Below are 15,337 nucleotides of genomic sequence, written 5' to 3'. Positions count from 1 at the left end.
ACTTGCTGGTCTTGTAGACAGCGGTGTCTACAACCCCATAGACAGCGGTGTCACCCCCATAGACAGCGGTGTCGCCCCCCATAGGCAGGCCAGCGGTCGCTCCCATAGACAGGCCAGCGGTCGCCCCATAGGCAGGCCAGCGGTCGCCCCCATAGACAGGCCAGCGGTCGCCCCCATAGACAGGCCAGTGGTCGCCCCCATAGGCAGGCCAACGGTCGCTCCCATAGACAGATCAGCGGTGTCACCCCCATAGACAGGTCAGCGGTGTCACCCCCATAGGCAGGCCAGCGGTCGCCCCCATAGGCAGGCCAGCGGTCACTGCCATAGACAGGCCAGCGGTTGCCCCCATAGACAGGCCAGCGGGTCACCCCCATAGGCAGGCCAGCGGTCGCCCCCCCATAGGCAGGCCAGCGGTGTCACCCCCATAGGCAGGCCAGCGGTGTCACCCCCATAGACAGGTTAGCGGTGTCACCCCCATAGACAGGCCAGCGGTCACCCCTATAGGCAGGCCAGCGGTCGCCCCCATAGGCAGGCCAGCGGTCGCCCCCATAGACAGGCCAGCGGTCACCCCCATAGGCAGGCCAGCGGTCACCCCCCCATAGGCAGGCCAGCGGTGTCACCCCCATAGGCAGGCCAGCGGTGTCACCCCCATAGGCAGGTCAGCGGTGTCACCCCCATAGGCAGGTCAGCGGTGTCACCCCCATAGGCAGGTCAGCGGTGTCACCCCCATAGACAGGTCAGTGGTCAGAGGACAGTGATCATTGGCCCGCAGACAGTACATCGCAGGCACAGGACAATGAGCTGAACCCTGGTGACAGTATAGGTAGACAGCTCACTTATCTGCATCCCACTCATAGTATAAGACAGACGGTCATACATAGGACAGATCGGCGCCCCTCAGATAGGACAACCCAACCTCACCGGCCGCTACCTGTACGGACATCACTGGGAGTACCAGCCGCACCGAGCCCGGTATATGTACACGTGACCGAGGGGACCGACTGTGACCGGTGTTCCGTGAAAAAACCATACCCGTGAGAAAACCATACCCTCGTCACTTCCGGTTCAGCTACGGAGGGTATGGATTTCTCACGGTAGTTAAACTTGCGGCGCTTACATTAAAACAGCTTATCTGCAACATAAATCATCTCCGTCCCCTGTCACTTCCCTCATCTCCGGTAATAAATATAAAAGCGGATCACGGAGCCGCGATCGCCGTCACATTTACATCTCATACTCCCGCCGCCGCTTTTATATTTATTACCGGAGATGAGGGAAGTTACAGCGATAGCAGAGGAGATGATTTATGTTGCAGCCGAAGTGTTTTAATGTACCCGCCGCAAGTATTACATTAGACACAGTGCTGTGAGAATTTCATGCCCACCGAGCATGCGCACTTGTCAAATTCTTTCATGTTCATTTACGTATCCGGGGCTCTGAGCATGCGCACTGCTGCGCTGCTCAGCTGTTTCAGACCGGAAGTGACGGCAGTATGGTTTCTCCACGGGGTATGGTTTTTTAACGTTACAGGTGTTACATCGGCCGCACGTCTACACAGGGGGGCGGGCCCAGGACACCGAGGGCGGGATCTGTCACTGAACACTGCACTATTACTGGACGGTGTGCTTCTTGATGTGACTGTAGTGGGCGGGTTCTTCCAGAGAATGCAGAAAGCATGTGTGTAACAGAGCAATGTGAGCGCCGTGTACACTCCTCCTACACGTACCTCACCACCACTCTACCGCGCCTGGCCCCCGCCCCTCTTCCCCGGGACACACACGCCTTCCCCGGAATAGTAATGTGAGCGCCGTGTACACTCCTCCTACACGTACCGCTCTACCGCGCCTGGCCCCCGCCCCTCTTCCCCGGGACACACGCCTTCCCCGGAATACACACGTCCACTTAACACGCTGCTGCCCGACCGCCCGAAGTCCCTGCGTCCCAACGGCTGTCCTGTGGCACATGCGCAGTAGCGCATTTCCACGGACACAGGGAAAGCGGACGCAGGGACACATGGCTTTTATTAATATAGATGACTACACTGTGTTATTTGGAGGTTTTTCTAATTGTTTCAAATGAGTGACACTTCGACCACACCTCGTGACTTCCTGAATAATGCTCATTAATGATTCCTGGCTAATGCTCATATATAAAATATATAAAGCCACACATAGCATAATGCTGTTTATGAATTTGATAATACACTGCACACTTGAAACTTCTAATTTAATTTGGGCGGAGAGCTACTTGATATACCACTGGTGTCAAACTATATGTGATATACCAAAGATAAGGATTTTATCACTCGCCATCACATAATGGGATGTTTACCTCCTTTGGATGATTGTAACCTTTTTGAGATCACCTGTATGGCAGATGGTGGCACAGTTAGTATGTGTCAAGTAGCACACCGTAGTGATGTGTGGGTGGAAGTAGGTATGACTACGGCCTGTACTTGTATATATGTGAGAGGTCGGGTTGCGTGGCCACGCTCGCTGAAGAAGACCAAATGACGAAACGCGTCCGGGGCGTGACCACGTGACCGAAGCAAGCGGACGCTGGATTGTTTGGTATCACTCGGGATTCACCGCTTGGTAGTTGGTGAGAGATACTGAAGGAGCAGTGATCCAGATGAGATTGATTGTTGTTATACGATGTTGATTCTTTTACCATGTGAGTTTTATTTCAAGTCTGCAGAGTACTAATAAATTCACAAACAGGATTACGCTATGTGTGGCTTTATATATTTTATATATGAGCATTAATCAAGGGTTGGAGGAGGAGAAGTGGCATCCGAGGTCTCTATCAAAGGCTCAGGTCTATCACCAGTCGGATTACGCTGTGTGTGACTGTATATATTTATATATGAGCACTAACCATATGTTGGAGTTGGAGAAGTGGCATCTGAGGTCTCTATTCAAGGCTCATATTCATCACCATCTGGTGAGTCTCTTTGCTGAAGGGGGGAGGAAGTCACGAGGTGTGATGGAAGCGTCACTCATTTGAAACAATTAGAAAAATCTCCAAATAACACAGGGGAGTCATTATTTAAAATACTATATACTCACATGGTGGACTACTTCAGTGCAATATATGTTTGTTCTACTTTATATCTTACTTGATGCATGAACTTTAGCACTACTATTGTTGCAGATTGTGGCCAATATTTATTATGGACTACATTTTTTCACTACATGTTGTAGTATAGGTTAGCTGAGGTTTGCTCAAAACTCCATGGCAACTAGAAAGTGTTTGAGTGACATTATATTGTAAGCTCCTCTAAGAACACACAACAAAGTGAATGTGTATATATGAAAAATACAGATCTTTTACTTTACCACAGTCAATCAGAAGTCTTGCTCCATGGAAGTTTGATGCAAAGACAGTGTTAAAAAGTGGAGTGATTCCATCATGATTTGTTAAATTCACTTGAGCACCAAATGACAAAAGCAGTTGCATAATTTCATAACTTTTAATCTGGAGAGCAGCTAAATGCAAAGCGCTGTAAACAAAAAAAAATCAGATTACTTCCATATTGCATTACATATTTTATATTACAACTGTAGCATGAAATCTGTGATAACTGACTTTCTGAAATATAAATATACTTACAGTATGCTGCGTATGTGTGTATATATATATATATATATATACATATACACAGGGTAGACCCTGTGGTCACTGGAGGCAGAAGAGACACTGGAGTTGCTGGAGACACAGGCAGGCAGATATGAGTGAATACAGTGGGGCTCAGTTTAAGCTGGAACACCAATCAGCACGTTGCCTAGCTCTTGTTTGCTAGCTCACCATGCAGTCGGCATCCTGGAAGTGCCAAAGGCCATGTGCCATTATGGAGACCCAGTGCTGGACTAAAGTTTAACATATACCACATAAAGATTGTATTTGGTGAGAACTAATATTCAGGGTTCTGGTCTTTACATGTATACAATTCTAGCATTTCACTCTTAAATACAGGAAAACAAGCGCAGCATAAATCCCATGCAGGTGTTCCCTTGCGTGGTGGGTATAAATGTAGACAGCAGACAGCTGAGGTCAGGCTGTTTGCTTTGTATATGTGAGTGGATTTATTTATTTTAATAAATTATTAGTGTTTGCATACTACACTATGAGAGGCTCCTCTTTGTTTTCTGGTGTCATTGCTGCTTGGAGGTGAATATCTCTAGTGTGGAACTCTGCAAAGTTTACACTTTTGGAGCTTATACCCATACACTTGGAAGGTGATTGTACCTAAGGGGAGTGAATACCATCTGTGCTGTGGAGAATTACGCCCAGGGTACTCAGTTATCATTGGAGCCAGTGTAGATCTCCATTATGGGTGTTTGGTGAAGGCTTCTCTCTGTCTGCAGTACTATCCATCAGCCACCATCCATTCATAGGACTATTTTCCCCAAGGGATCCACCACTTGTGATTATTTCCCATTTGTATCCAGGATAATTTTTATAATATTGTATTCCTTCTTGCCACAGAGATAGGAGATTACTGTTGTTTGGAGCATAACTGAGGCCCCCTAGTCTGTGTTGCCCAAGCAACTTCAACACTTGGGAATCACTGCACCCCTGATGTTAGCCACTTCGTCCTCTATTGGCATATGTCATTGACCTTGTGCTAGGAGTTCACTGAGGTAAATACCAAGAAAGTGAATAGATTGTGATGATTGGTAAGCCAGGAAGCTGATGAAAGCTGAACAGATTAACTATCTTTAGCCACCACCAACAGGACTTGTCTCATATGTGGGGTCATCTTCTCTGGAGTAGGAAGCAAATCTTCCATTACCTTAGAAGGTCAGATTATATTGCTCTCAATCTTCCAGTGAGTCCAACCGACTGCATGGATTACTGCAGACTACTTCTAGACCATTTGAGGCCATGGGATATAAACAGATAGGACAGAGCTATGACTTGCCCCAAGTGAGAACCTAATACTGTTACCTTCTGGGAGGGCAACTCTACAGTATTCTCCTCATTGTACAAAATGGCATCATTATTATAATAAGAGTTGGCCTTCCCCAGCTAATGATTCATCCAAATTTGATCTGAGTCTGAATCAGAATTTGCTAAGACCTGGAGGATGTTAAGCCATTGGCTAATGTCAGGCTATGGAACCTGCTGCCCCTGCTTCCGCAAGATGGCCACTACTGAAAGCAATGTTCTGGAAAATGTCTTGAGTATGTGGAAAGGCCAAAGGTTGTTAATTGAACCTGAAGTGAAACTCTCAGAAGCATGGGTGTACCAAAAAGCGTATGTACACATCAGCTGGATCTAAAGAAAAACTACAGCTGCTTTATCTGATGGTTTGAGTGATTGTTCTCAATGACTCCATATAAAGTTTTAGATTTTGATTCTTCGTTCCATTTCCTGCCTAAAGCTTTTCAACTAAGAACAATGGATGGATGGCTCACTGTTAGAACACGATTTAATAATGTTTGCTTAAAGCTTTAAAGAACCATAGTGGGAATGAGAGGAGATGGAGGAGTGGAAAGAAAATTCCAATGACTTCCTTACCGCACAGGCACCACTGATACTGAGCCCCCTCTGCCCAAATTTGCGATAATTCCTGCAATAACACCTACTGGGCAAATTTGAGTGAAAGGAACTTTACTGCTCCTATGGAGGAGCAGACTTGGATTGAGGCTACCAAAAAAAAGATGATTATGGAGCTTTTAACCTCTTCTATAGCTCTTCTCAGGCCCTGTCACCAACTCTTTGTTCTGGGCCTAGGTAACTAGCCTTAGGGATAAGTCCCAAATCTAGACATCACTGATTCCATCCTGAATAGCAGTCGATTCACTTTAGAAAGATGCATATGCAGTCAGTGGGTTAAGCCATAGGGCTTGACCAACCACACAGAATACTAGAGGAACAGCATATTGCATTGCTGGTCACTTTAAATTCACTCAGGGATCACACACCACAGAGACTTATTACTGGTCCAGTTTGCCTTAAACTCTTCTTCTGAGAAACATATAGCCTTGGCTACTGAAGTGAACTCCTATGCAGACCACACAACACTACCTAATGGTAGAATAAACCTCATTTCCATATCCATATTGCTGTTCCCATGCCTCTGCAAAGGATATTGCATCATCCGCTGGCAGACTGGCACTTCTGGCTAGTCTAATGAAGATTTCTCGGCCAACTGCCTCTGAAGTAAAGCTGGGCTTTACAGAAAGGATCTTGTATCCCCTGCTAGCATGAAGATACATATGGCCAATCTGATGAAAGCTCCTTGGCTCACTGCTTTTGAGGCAGAGGTAGCCTTTAAACAAACTTAGCTGTTTAATTAGCTTAGTACCTGAGCGCTAGCGACTAGAGATCCACCCAGTCAGTTTGAACAGCAACTTGGCATAGCATCTTGGTGGACATGTCAGCTAACCACACTCCCCATACTGTCAAAGATGGTCCTTATTGTGGTTTCCGCTAGTCTGCCCCTCTTGGCAGTACCTTGAATGTATAGCAGTTTTCTTCAGAGCCAGTGAGGACTTGTCACTGTTGAAGGAAAAAGTTGCCTCTTTTCCTTTGGGAAGTGGTGCTGGTAATAAGGGCTGGATAGTTTTACCATCCATACTGCCCGCGCACTCCTCATGGCTGGCCTCTGGGTAAGCTCATACCTCAAGAATTTGAGCTGCAGGTTTGTGGTCATAATAAATACCTGGAAGTACTGGCTAGGACATTAGCTTATACTCTCAGTGGCCATCCACACATCCATCTGCAGACTTTGAAGCAGCAAATGGACCTATATGCTATTGTGAGCTAGGATTACCCACTCAGAAAAGTAATTACCAATAGATGTGTAATAGAGATTACTTAAGGCACTGTAAACTTAAGCACAGCACTGAACTTCACTCCAGCATTTAACATAACAGGTTAATGCATAGCAATCATTAAACACATAGCAGCCCTTAACGTATAGCAGCCATCAATGTTTAGCAGCCAAAAGCAGGCATTAAACACATAACAGCCATACAACGCATAGCAGTCATTAAAGTGGAGTTCCGGCCACAAAATCGACATAATCGATTTTGGGCCATCCGCTTGCTCTTGGAAAAACAAATGGATAGTTATGATTTTTTTTTGTTTACTTACCTTGTTATTGAAGGAAAATGTACTAACCTTTCTTCCACTTCCTCCCTCTGCGGCCGCGGCCCGCGCCGTCACTTCCTGTTTGCATTGATTCCTGGGAGCTGAACGTCATCGCTCCCAGGAATCAATGCGCCTGCATCAGCCCCGCTCGTCACTTCCGGTGTGGGCACCTCATTCCCTGCTAAACAGCTTCTGGGCATGCCCAGAAGCTGTGCAGGGATGACGCGCCCGCACCAGAAGTGACGAGCGGGGCCGGTGCAGCAACATTCTGGGAGAAGAGGAAACGGAAGAGGACGCAGAAGAGGACGCGTTGGCTTCAGCTGCCCACATCCGTGATGGCAGCGCCGGAGAAGAAATTTTCATGGTTAGTATTTCTTCTAAAAGGTAAGTGCGACCCGGGACAGTACAGAGGCTATCCATTGTGGAATGTACTAGCCCTGACTGTCCCAGGGGTATTTTTAGCTAAATTTAACCCCCCGTGGCCGGAACTCTTCTTTAATACTTAAGCATTACTATATCATAAGCAGCACGAGGAAGGGTTACTATACCTCAGACCAATAGCCCTGGCAGGATAACCTACACTAGGCCACTGGTCTGCAAGAGTTAAAAACAGCAAACCCAGGCACTAGAGCATTAAACAAGTAATCCAAACCTGTAGAGCCAGGCATTGCTGAGGAAAAACTCAACTTTGCACAGCAACACCTATATATCAGGCCATGCATTAGCAGTACTGCAGACAAAACAAAACCTGTGGGGCATTAATGAAACAAACAGATCTATAAACAGCAAATGACCCAACTTTGGCAGCCTGACATATTAACCGCATAATAATCATGACAAACCATGACAGCCTATGGTTTAGCTTACCTACCTGTGCAGCACACCTCCCTGATTGGCTCTAAGGTAATGGGAGAGGCTCTTTCCCTGAACAGATGGCCACTAATATCCCGCAGCCAGCCTCCCAGAGCTCCTGATCGCTACTACTTTGAGCCGGAAGTTATCCCAACGCCATCTTGCTGCTCCCTGTCGACCGCAAGTCTACCAGACGCCACCCCTCTGACACATCCATCTGGAAAGGGCCGCCCGCAGTACAGCCACAGGAAGTAGACATGGAGCCATCTTGGAATGGGGCAGCCATCCTAACTACAATGTCAGCATTTTGCAAGAGATACGAAACAAACACAGAGCGACAGACTAACCAAATAGTGTGTGGAGCCACAACTAACCAGGGAGGAGAGACTGGATCAATCCCAACAAACAACAAGGCAGAACTGTTTTACCTGCATCCAGAGACCAGTATCCTGTACCCCAATAGCTGGACCTGGGGGAGGCCTCCCTTGTATAGGCAGTTTACACCCAAATGGAGGGAGCTTCGTCCTAGGAGAGGCTGAACCTATGCGGCTGGCCAGATAAATCTGACAAGGTGAGGGCAAAAATAAAATCTTCTTTCCATAGTTATAACCGGTTGAGCATTTAAGGAACAAAAAGAGAATGCCGCCTTAGGGGAGGCGACTCATTTATATAGTATAACCAGTCCTGATTGGGCGAGGGGCGGAGCCTATACTCATGCGTGTATGCTGTCATGCTTGTGTCAGGAAAGCTTGTTATTGTATAAAGAGATTTTTCAATCTGTGTAAGTGGGCCAGTCCTACTGTTTTCTCATTGAAAAGATAGGAGAAAAAGAATGGCCCATCTACTCTCTGTTTTTGTCTGTTAGTCAAATTTAATGCGGCGGTTCCCCATCCGGGGAGGAGATATGTGCAAGTGAACAGGAGCTCAATATGGGCATATACCTTGTTGGGTCCTATTGGCTGTGATTTGAAACACAGCAGGTACTCAGCTGTATGGCTCTTGATACTGAGTATAATCAGACTACCCCTATCGTTGTGTAAACGACTACCCATTACCATATGAGTCTCCTGTAAACCCACAATAATCCTCCTCGTTACATATCAAGAACGTTGAGACTTGTGTCTCACCATACAATGTACAGATAAGTCTAGTAATAGCTCCAGATGAAGCTTTCCGAAGTAAAGCGAAACAGGTTGAGCAAAATACTAAATACTGTACGGTGAAAAATTGAACACGACATCAGTTGACCCGGTTGGCCGGCACCTTGTATATTCGGGTATCCGTCAACAGGAATCTTCTGATGTGAAGTATCTTCTTGATTGTTCTAATTGTCAACTTATTTATATATTAATTTGTATGGAAACTGAGGTTTCATCCTTTTGTGAAACGTGTATACATTATAGTGTGGACCTTTGATATGTCCTTTGTCTTACTCAACACATGATTGTTTGTATAAGTTTGTGATTTTAATTGATTCTTAAATAAAAAATTGATTTTATAGATATAGTGTGCCCGAAATCCTTGTTTCCCAATCCTTCCATTTCTAATGATTAATTAAGGATAGGGGCACCACCAACAATATAATATATGGGCCCAGATGGCTGCTGTCTGAAGGCAAATTTTTTCAACAAATATTAAAAAAAATACCTGTATGAATTATATTTATTTTTTATATAGAATTTTTTTTTTGCACTATCTAGCACTTTAAGCAAATATATTGAAATAATTATTATTTATTGACTGCACTGCTGTAATACTGATAAAAGTATATATGTTTAATTAGTACCTATTTCATAGGTAACATTCTCAGCAATTTTGCACAGAAAAGCTAGCACTTTAATTTGAATATTTACAGCCTCATTTGCATACTACCACTAAGCAGTCTAACCCCTAATCCAGTGCAAATAATATAGCTATACCAGCGCCTTTTTTTGTTTTTTTACTTATCATAACTATTGTATTCATACAATTGAAGGGGCAGCAGGTACACACACGTTACTTATTGATAATCTGATCACTATGATATTTAAAAATAACTGTAATATGAAAAATTGAAATAGATCATGTATGTTGTTTTTTTCTTTTTTTTTTTTTTGGGCTGACCCAAAAAGGAAGCAAGTCAAGATTGTAATACAAAGAGAATATTTCAAACTTTTGATCTATGGTCATATATACAGTGGTGATCGAAAGTTTGGGCACCCCAGGTAAAAATGTGTATTAATGTGCATAAAGAAGCCAAGGAAAGATGGAAAAATCTCCAAAAGGCATCAAATTACAGATTAGACATTCTTATAATATCTCAACAAAAGTTAGATTTTCTTTCCATCATTTACACTTTCAAAATAACAGAAAACAAAAATATGGCGTCTGCAAAAGTTTGGGCACCCTGCAGAGTTAATATCTAGTACTGCCCCCTTTGGCAAGTATCACAGCTTGTAAACACTTTTTGTAGCCAACCAAGAGTCTTTCAATTCTTGTTTGAGGTATCTTTGCCCATTCTTCCTTACAAAAGTCTTCCAGTTCTTTGAGATTTCTGGGCTGTCTGTCACACGCTGCGCTTTTAAGGTCTATCCATAGATTTTCAATGATGTTGAGGTCAGGAGATTGTGAAGGCCATGGCAAAACCTTCAGTTTACGCCCCTTGATGTAATCCCCCGTGGATTTCGAGGTGTGTTTAGGATCATTATCCATTTGTAGAAGCCATCCTCCCTTTAACTTCAGCTTTTTCACAGATGGCATCAAGTTACCATCCAAAATTTGCTGAAATTTTATTGAATCCATTTTTCCTTCTACTCGTGAGATGTTCCCTGTGCCACTGGCTGGAATACAACCCCAAAGCATGATTGATCCACCCCCATGCTTAACAGTTGGACAGAGGTTCTTTTCATTAAATTCTGTGCCCCTTCTTCTCCAAATGTGCCTTTGCTCATTCCGGCCAAAAAGTTAAATTTTAACCTCATTGGTCCACAGGACTTGTTTCCAAAATACATCAGGCTTGCCTATATGTTCATTTGCAAAGTTCAAACGCTGATTTTTGTGGTGAGGACGTAGAAGAGGTTTTCTTCTGATGACTCTTCCATGAAGACCATATTTGTACAAGTATCTCTTTATAGTGGAATAGTGTACCACAACTCCAGTGTCTGCCAGATCTTTCTGGAGGAATCGTGCAGTCAAACGTGGGTTTTGAATTGTTTTTCTCACAATCCTGCGAGCTGTTCTGTCTGATATTTTTCTTGGTCTTCAAGATCTTGCTTTAACTTCCACTGTTCCTGATGCCTGCCATTTCTGAATTACATTCCGAAAAAAGGATATTGACATCTGAAAACGCTTTGCTATCTTCTTATAGCCTTCTCCAGCTTTGTGAGCGTCAACTATTTTCAGTTTCAATTTTCTAGACAACTGCTTAGAAGAGCCCATGGTGCTGATTGTTGGGGCAAGGTCAGATGAGTCTGGGCATTTAAAACCTTTGAGAGTGACATCACCTGATCTTCCCAGACGATGATTGAGGACAATCCATGACACTGGCAGGTCTCAGCCTTGCAAAGGGGGCAGTGCATGCTATAAATCCTGCAGGGTGCCCAAACTTTTGCAGACACCATTTTTTTGTTTTCTGTAATTTTGAAAGTGTCAATGATGGAAATAAAATCTAACCTTGACATATTATAAGAATGTCTAATCTGTAATTTGATGCCTTTTGGAGATTTTTCCATCTTTCCTTGGCTTCTGTATGCACATTAATAAAAATTTATACCTGGGGTACCCAAACTTCCGATCACCACTGTATGACTTTATATACAACTGAGAAAAAAGACAAATATGTGACACATTTAAAGAAATAATCTCAAATATGAATAAACATTATGGTTGAATCTAAAAAAAGGTGTAAAACTGATGCACTGAAAGCATTGAACTCCTTAAGAGTGTGACCTCAGCAGCACATTAAAAATAAGATGACATATGCACAATCAACTGACATATGACTTATAATGTAATGATCACCTGTTTCCTCTTTTATCACAGATGTTCACATCCATGCCATTGCTTAAAAGGTATTCAACACTTTCCAGGTTATTTTTCCTGTAGATATGGAGATGAAAAGTAATAGGATAGATTTTACCACTAAAATCAAAATCTATCAAGAAAAATAAAGCAGACTTTAATGTACAGCTTGGAAACGCAAATTCAAGTTAATTTGCCATGCAAAGGAATGTAAAAGAATTATATAAATATTCAGAGATTTTCCAAAGATTGATGAGAGTGCAGATTTCTTACAAGTGAATATATAAAAGAAATGGTTCTAAGCTTGTCACAACTTATCTAAACATAGTTAGGAATCAATATCAAGGGTGTCTTCTCAAATCTTTTCTTCTTTTACAAGGTTTTAAAGAAGGGCTTGAACCTTCCTCAGGTAATGTGTAAACTTCTTTCTGTATATTATGTCATTATTGGCGCAAAGGGTAAAGCTTGTAATGCCAGAACTTGGCCACCCCCTTCTGTCTCTCACACATCTATATAGCCCATTGTGGACGCCCACCTCACTGATGGGCCAATAGAAATGTGTAAAAGGCAGGAGAGACCAGTCTAGATTTAACAATCTGAAATATATCATACCAATAGGTATTATACAGTATATACTACACTGTATACACACATACACGCACATACACACACACAACTTGTTTCTTTTAACTCATTCATTTATTTCAATTATTCATTCTCATATTATTTAAAGTGGAATGTAACCATAGTGGTGGTGGCCAGAATTTGCCATAATGTGTAAATATGTGTAGCACCCTACAGGTAGGTGCTAGGTAAAATATATAGCGGGCCTTGTCTGCCTAACAGCAGGGCTGTGATTTGTTGGGTAGGGTGTCAGGACTTCCAGATGTGCCTGCTGAGGGCAGAAGTATCCTCACTGGCTCCTGTGAGAGGCTTCTCATAGGGCAGTGTGGGAAGCCCAATCAGGGGACACATGCCAGCTTGTAACTACCCCAGAAGGCCGATTAGGCAGCAAAGGATTCTGGGAGTGGGTATAAGTTGGGGGAAGTGCGTGACAGATTGTCTTTGGTGGGAGCAGAGTCCCAGGAAGGAGAGTGCAGCTGTATCTCCTGCTGTCTGAGGAAGGTGGATGCCTCGGGTGTTGCCTGAGTATCCAGAGAGTGCTGAGTTGATCCGGGTGTGCAGAGGGGATCCGGTGTGCAGAGAGCCTGCGGAGAGAGAGCGGGGTCCAGTCCCAGGAAAGCCTACACAGGTCGTGAGTACTGAGGATTGCCCCTGGGGTTCACCTGAAGTGTTCGAGGGGACCACTCCGGAAGAGGTTCTGGGATCCAGTGTCAGCTAGCTGTAAAGGGGGTGCCTAGGTAGAGGACCCTGAAGTTGTAAAGGGGGTACCGGCAGTCTGAGCCCTGAATTGTACAGAAAGTGTCAGTGAAGAGACAGTTACACAGAGTTCTACAAGATACTACCTCAAGCCGTACCTAGCGGGGGACAGTATTTAGTGACTTCCACAGCACAGCAGTGTCAGGAGTTATACAGTTCAGTCTTGGATCTACAGAACTATAAGTCATCAATTCAACGCTTCTTCAGCTACACAGAGAGTTTTCAGAGTCAGTGAGTGTTGGCTGGCCCCGGCAGGCGTCAAGAAAACGCCAACAGGCATTTTTCAGCAACAAAGTCCCATGTGTAATTAGTTTGAGCCGCAAGGAGTATCCCACTCATTCCCTTCTCCCATCCCCTTAAATCAAATAAAAAAACACAAACAAAGATGCCGGAGTTGTCGCTGCTTCAGTTGTCACACCCAGGGCCACAGCTCACATGGGTTGGAAAGAGTACCGGTTTTAATGGCAGACCCACATCAGGCCACAGGCCTAGAAACCTTGCTACATATGCATATATGTATATTATAGCACACTTACCTCTGGGTCTGCTCTCCTCCAGCAATATGAGATCTGAGATCCCTGCATTCACTCAATCTTTGCCAGGGCCTATTATTTTCCTATTATTGGTGGTCTGTTATCGCCCATTTGGCATGCGCTGACGATGTAACCCCTGCACATGCACACAGGGTTTACAGTCTTAGAATCCAGCTCCATTCCCACCATTCCCATAAAATGCTTGGAATGGCCTGGGGCTACACACTGTACTGTTCATGTAGTAGTCAGTGTACAAATACAAAGAAGGCCAGCAGGTAAATAAAGACTTTTTTGGCAGACTAATAATTCTCTTCTACCAAAAGACCCTATCTGCTGGCAAATTTTAGTCTTAAAGGTTTACTTTCTCTTCAAAGCCTAAATTTACATTCACCCACTCATTAGCCATTCAGATATCACTTTTTATTCACAGAAGCTATAGTACCAGCTTTCATGACTGGTGGAGCTGAGCAGCAAGGGTGGGCATAGTTGGGCACTTCTGATGAGTGCCTGCCACACTGATCACACTTTGTAAAGTGTTTTGTAGTTAATTTAGAGATCCTCAGCACTTCCTATTTTTTTTCCCAGGGGAATTTTGGGAGATTGATGTCAACAGTTTACCAGCAAATCTTATCTGGCTAGCGAATCAAGAGGGCTGCAGGCTAGGCTTGGAGGTGGCTTGATGAAATAAATCTCATTATATGCATCTGGAATACCCACGCAGCTTCAAATCAGAAAGTGCTAGGGAACAAATATTTTTTTATTTATCTTTACAATATAACATTTGTTGAACAGTTGTTTTTCATTTTTCAAAATGTAGGAAAGGTGATAGACTTACTTGTCATCTTTATTGCACACCATGTCAAGTAATAGTTCAATATCTTCACTATCTTTTAACAAAAAACCATTTGAAATCAACCTGCAAAAAAGTGGTCATAACAATGAAAAGTAGTATTTTTCTGCTAGATAGTTTAGATTTTACAAGATAAATGACCCTGGGTGCAAGAGACAATAAAAGAAAATTAGTATTTAATCATGAAAACTCGAACACAAATAAACAGAACTTTAAGTGAAGCTGTTGCCCAGAGCAACCACAAAGTTGTCATCTTTCATTTTCCAGCAAAGTGCACCAAGAAATCTAATTACTAGGGCCAGCAGCTCAATTTTGGTTCCATTTTATATTGTTTTAATTTGAATTAATTCATTTAGCCTTAATATACGTATAAACCGTGATGGATACATAATCAGAATATTTGGTTTGCAGTGGCACGCATTTTAACATGTTTACAGAAGGCTTATTGCTAACCCTATAAATCTGCATGAATAAAATGCTGGACACAAATCCAACCGTACGTTTCATTACAGAAAAAGCAGTCATTGCTCTAAAATTTGGAAGCTTTTGAGTAGGTATCTACTAACTGATTTACACAATTTTGGTGAATATTAGAAGGATCCATAGGAGGCCACGTAAAACC

At 43.6% G+C, this 15,337-nt stretch overlaps 1 protein-coding gene across 1 annotated transcript in view; it reads right to left on the bottom strand.

The window, feature by feature from the left end:
- The window catches only part of LOC309552612 (uncharacterized protein), a gene marked incomplete at both ends in the record, with an annotated part of 398,170 nt that overhangs the window by 23,100 nt on the left and 359,733 nt on the right, over positions 1 to 15,337 (bottom strand). The window contains 3 exons of the mRNA XM_082253553.1: positions 3,339 to 3,502; positions 11,953 to 12,030; positions 14,701 to 14,781. Coding sequence (XP_082109679.1) covers positions 3,339 to 3,502; positions 11,953 to 12,030; positions 14,701 to 14,781 — 323 coding nt within the window. The remainder of the gene's footprint in view (positions 1 to 3,338; positions 3,503 to 11,952; positions 12,031 to 14,700; positions 14,782 to 15,337) is intronic.

The sequence above is a fragment of the Pelophylax lessonae genome (assembly GCF_965119305.1).
Source record: "Pelophylax lessonae genome assembly, chromosome: 4".
NCBI classification, from domain to species: Eukaryota; Metazoa; Chordata; class Amphibia; order Anura; family Ranidae; genus Pelophylax; species Pelophylax lessonae.
This window is presented reverse-complemented; position numbering and strand designations above follow the sequence as displayed.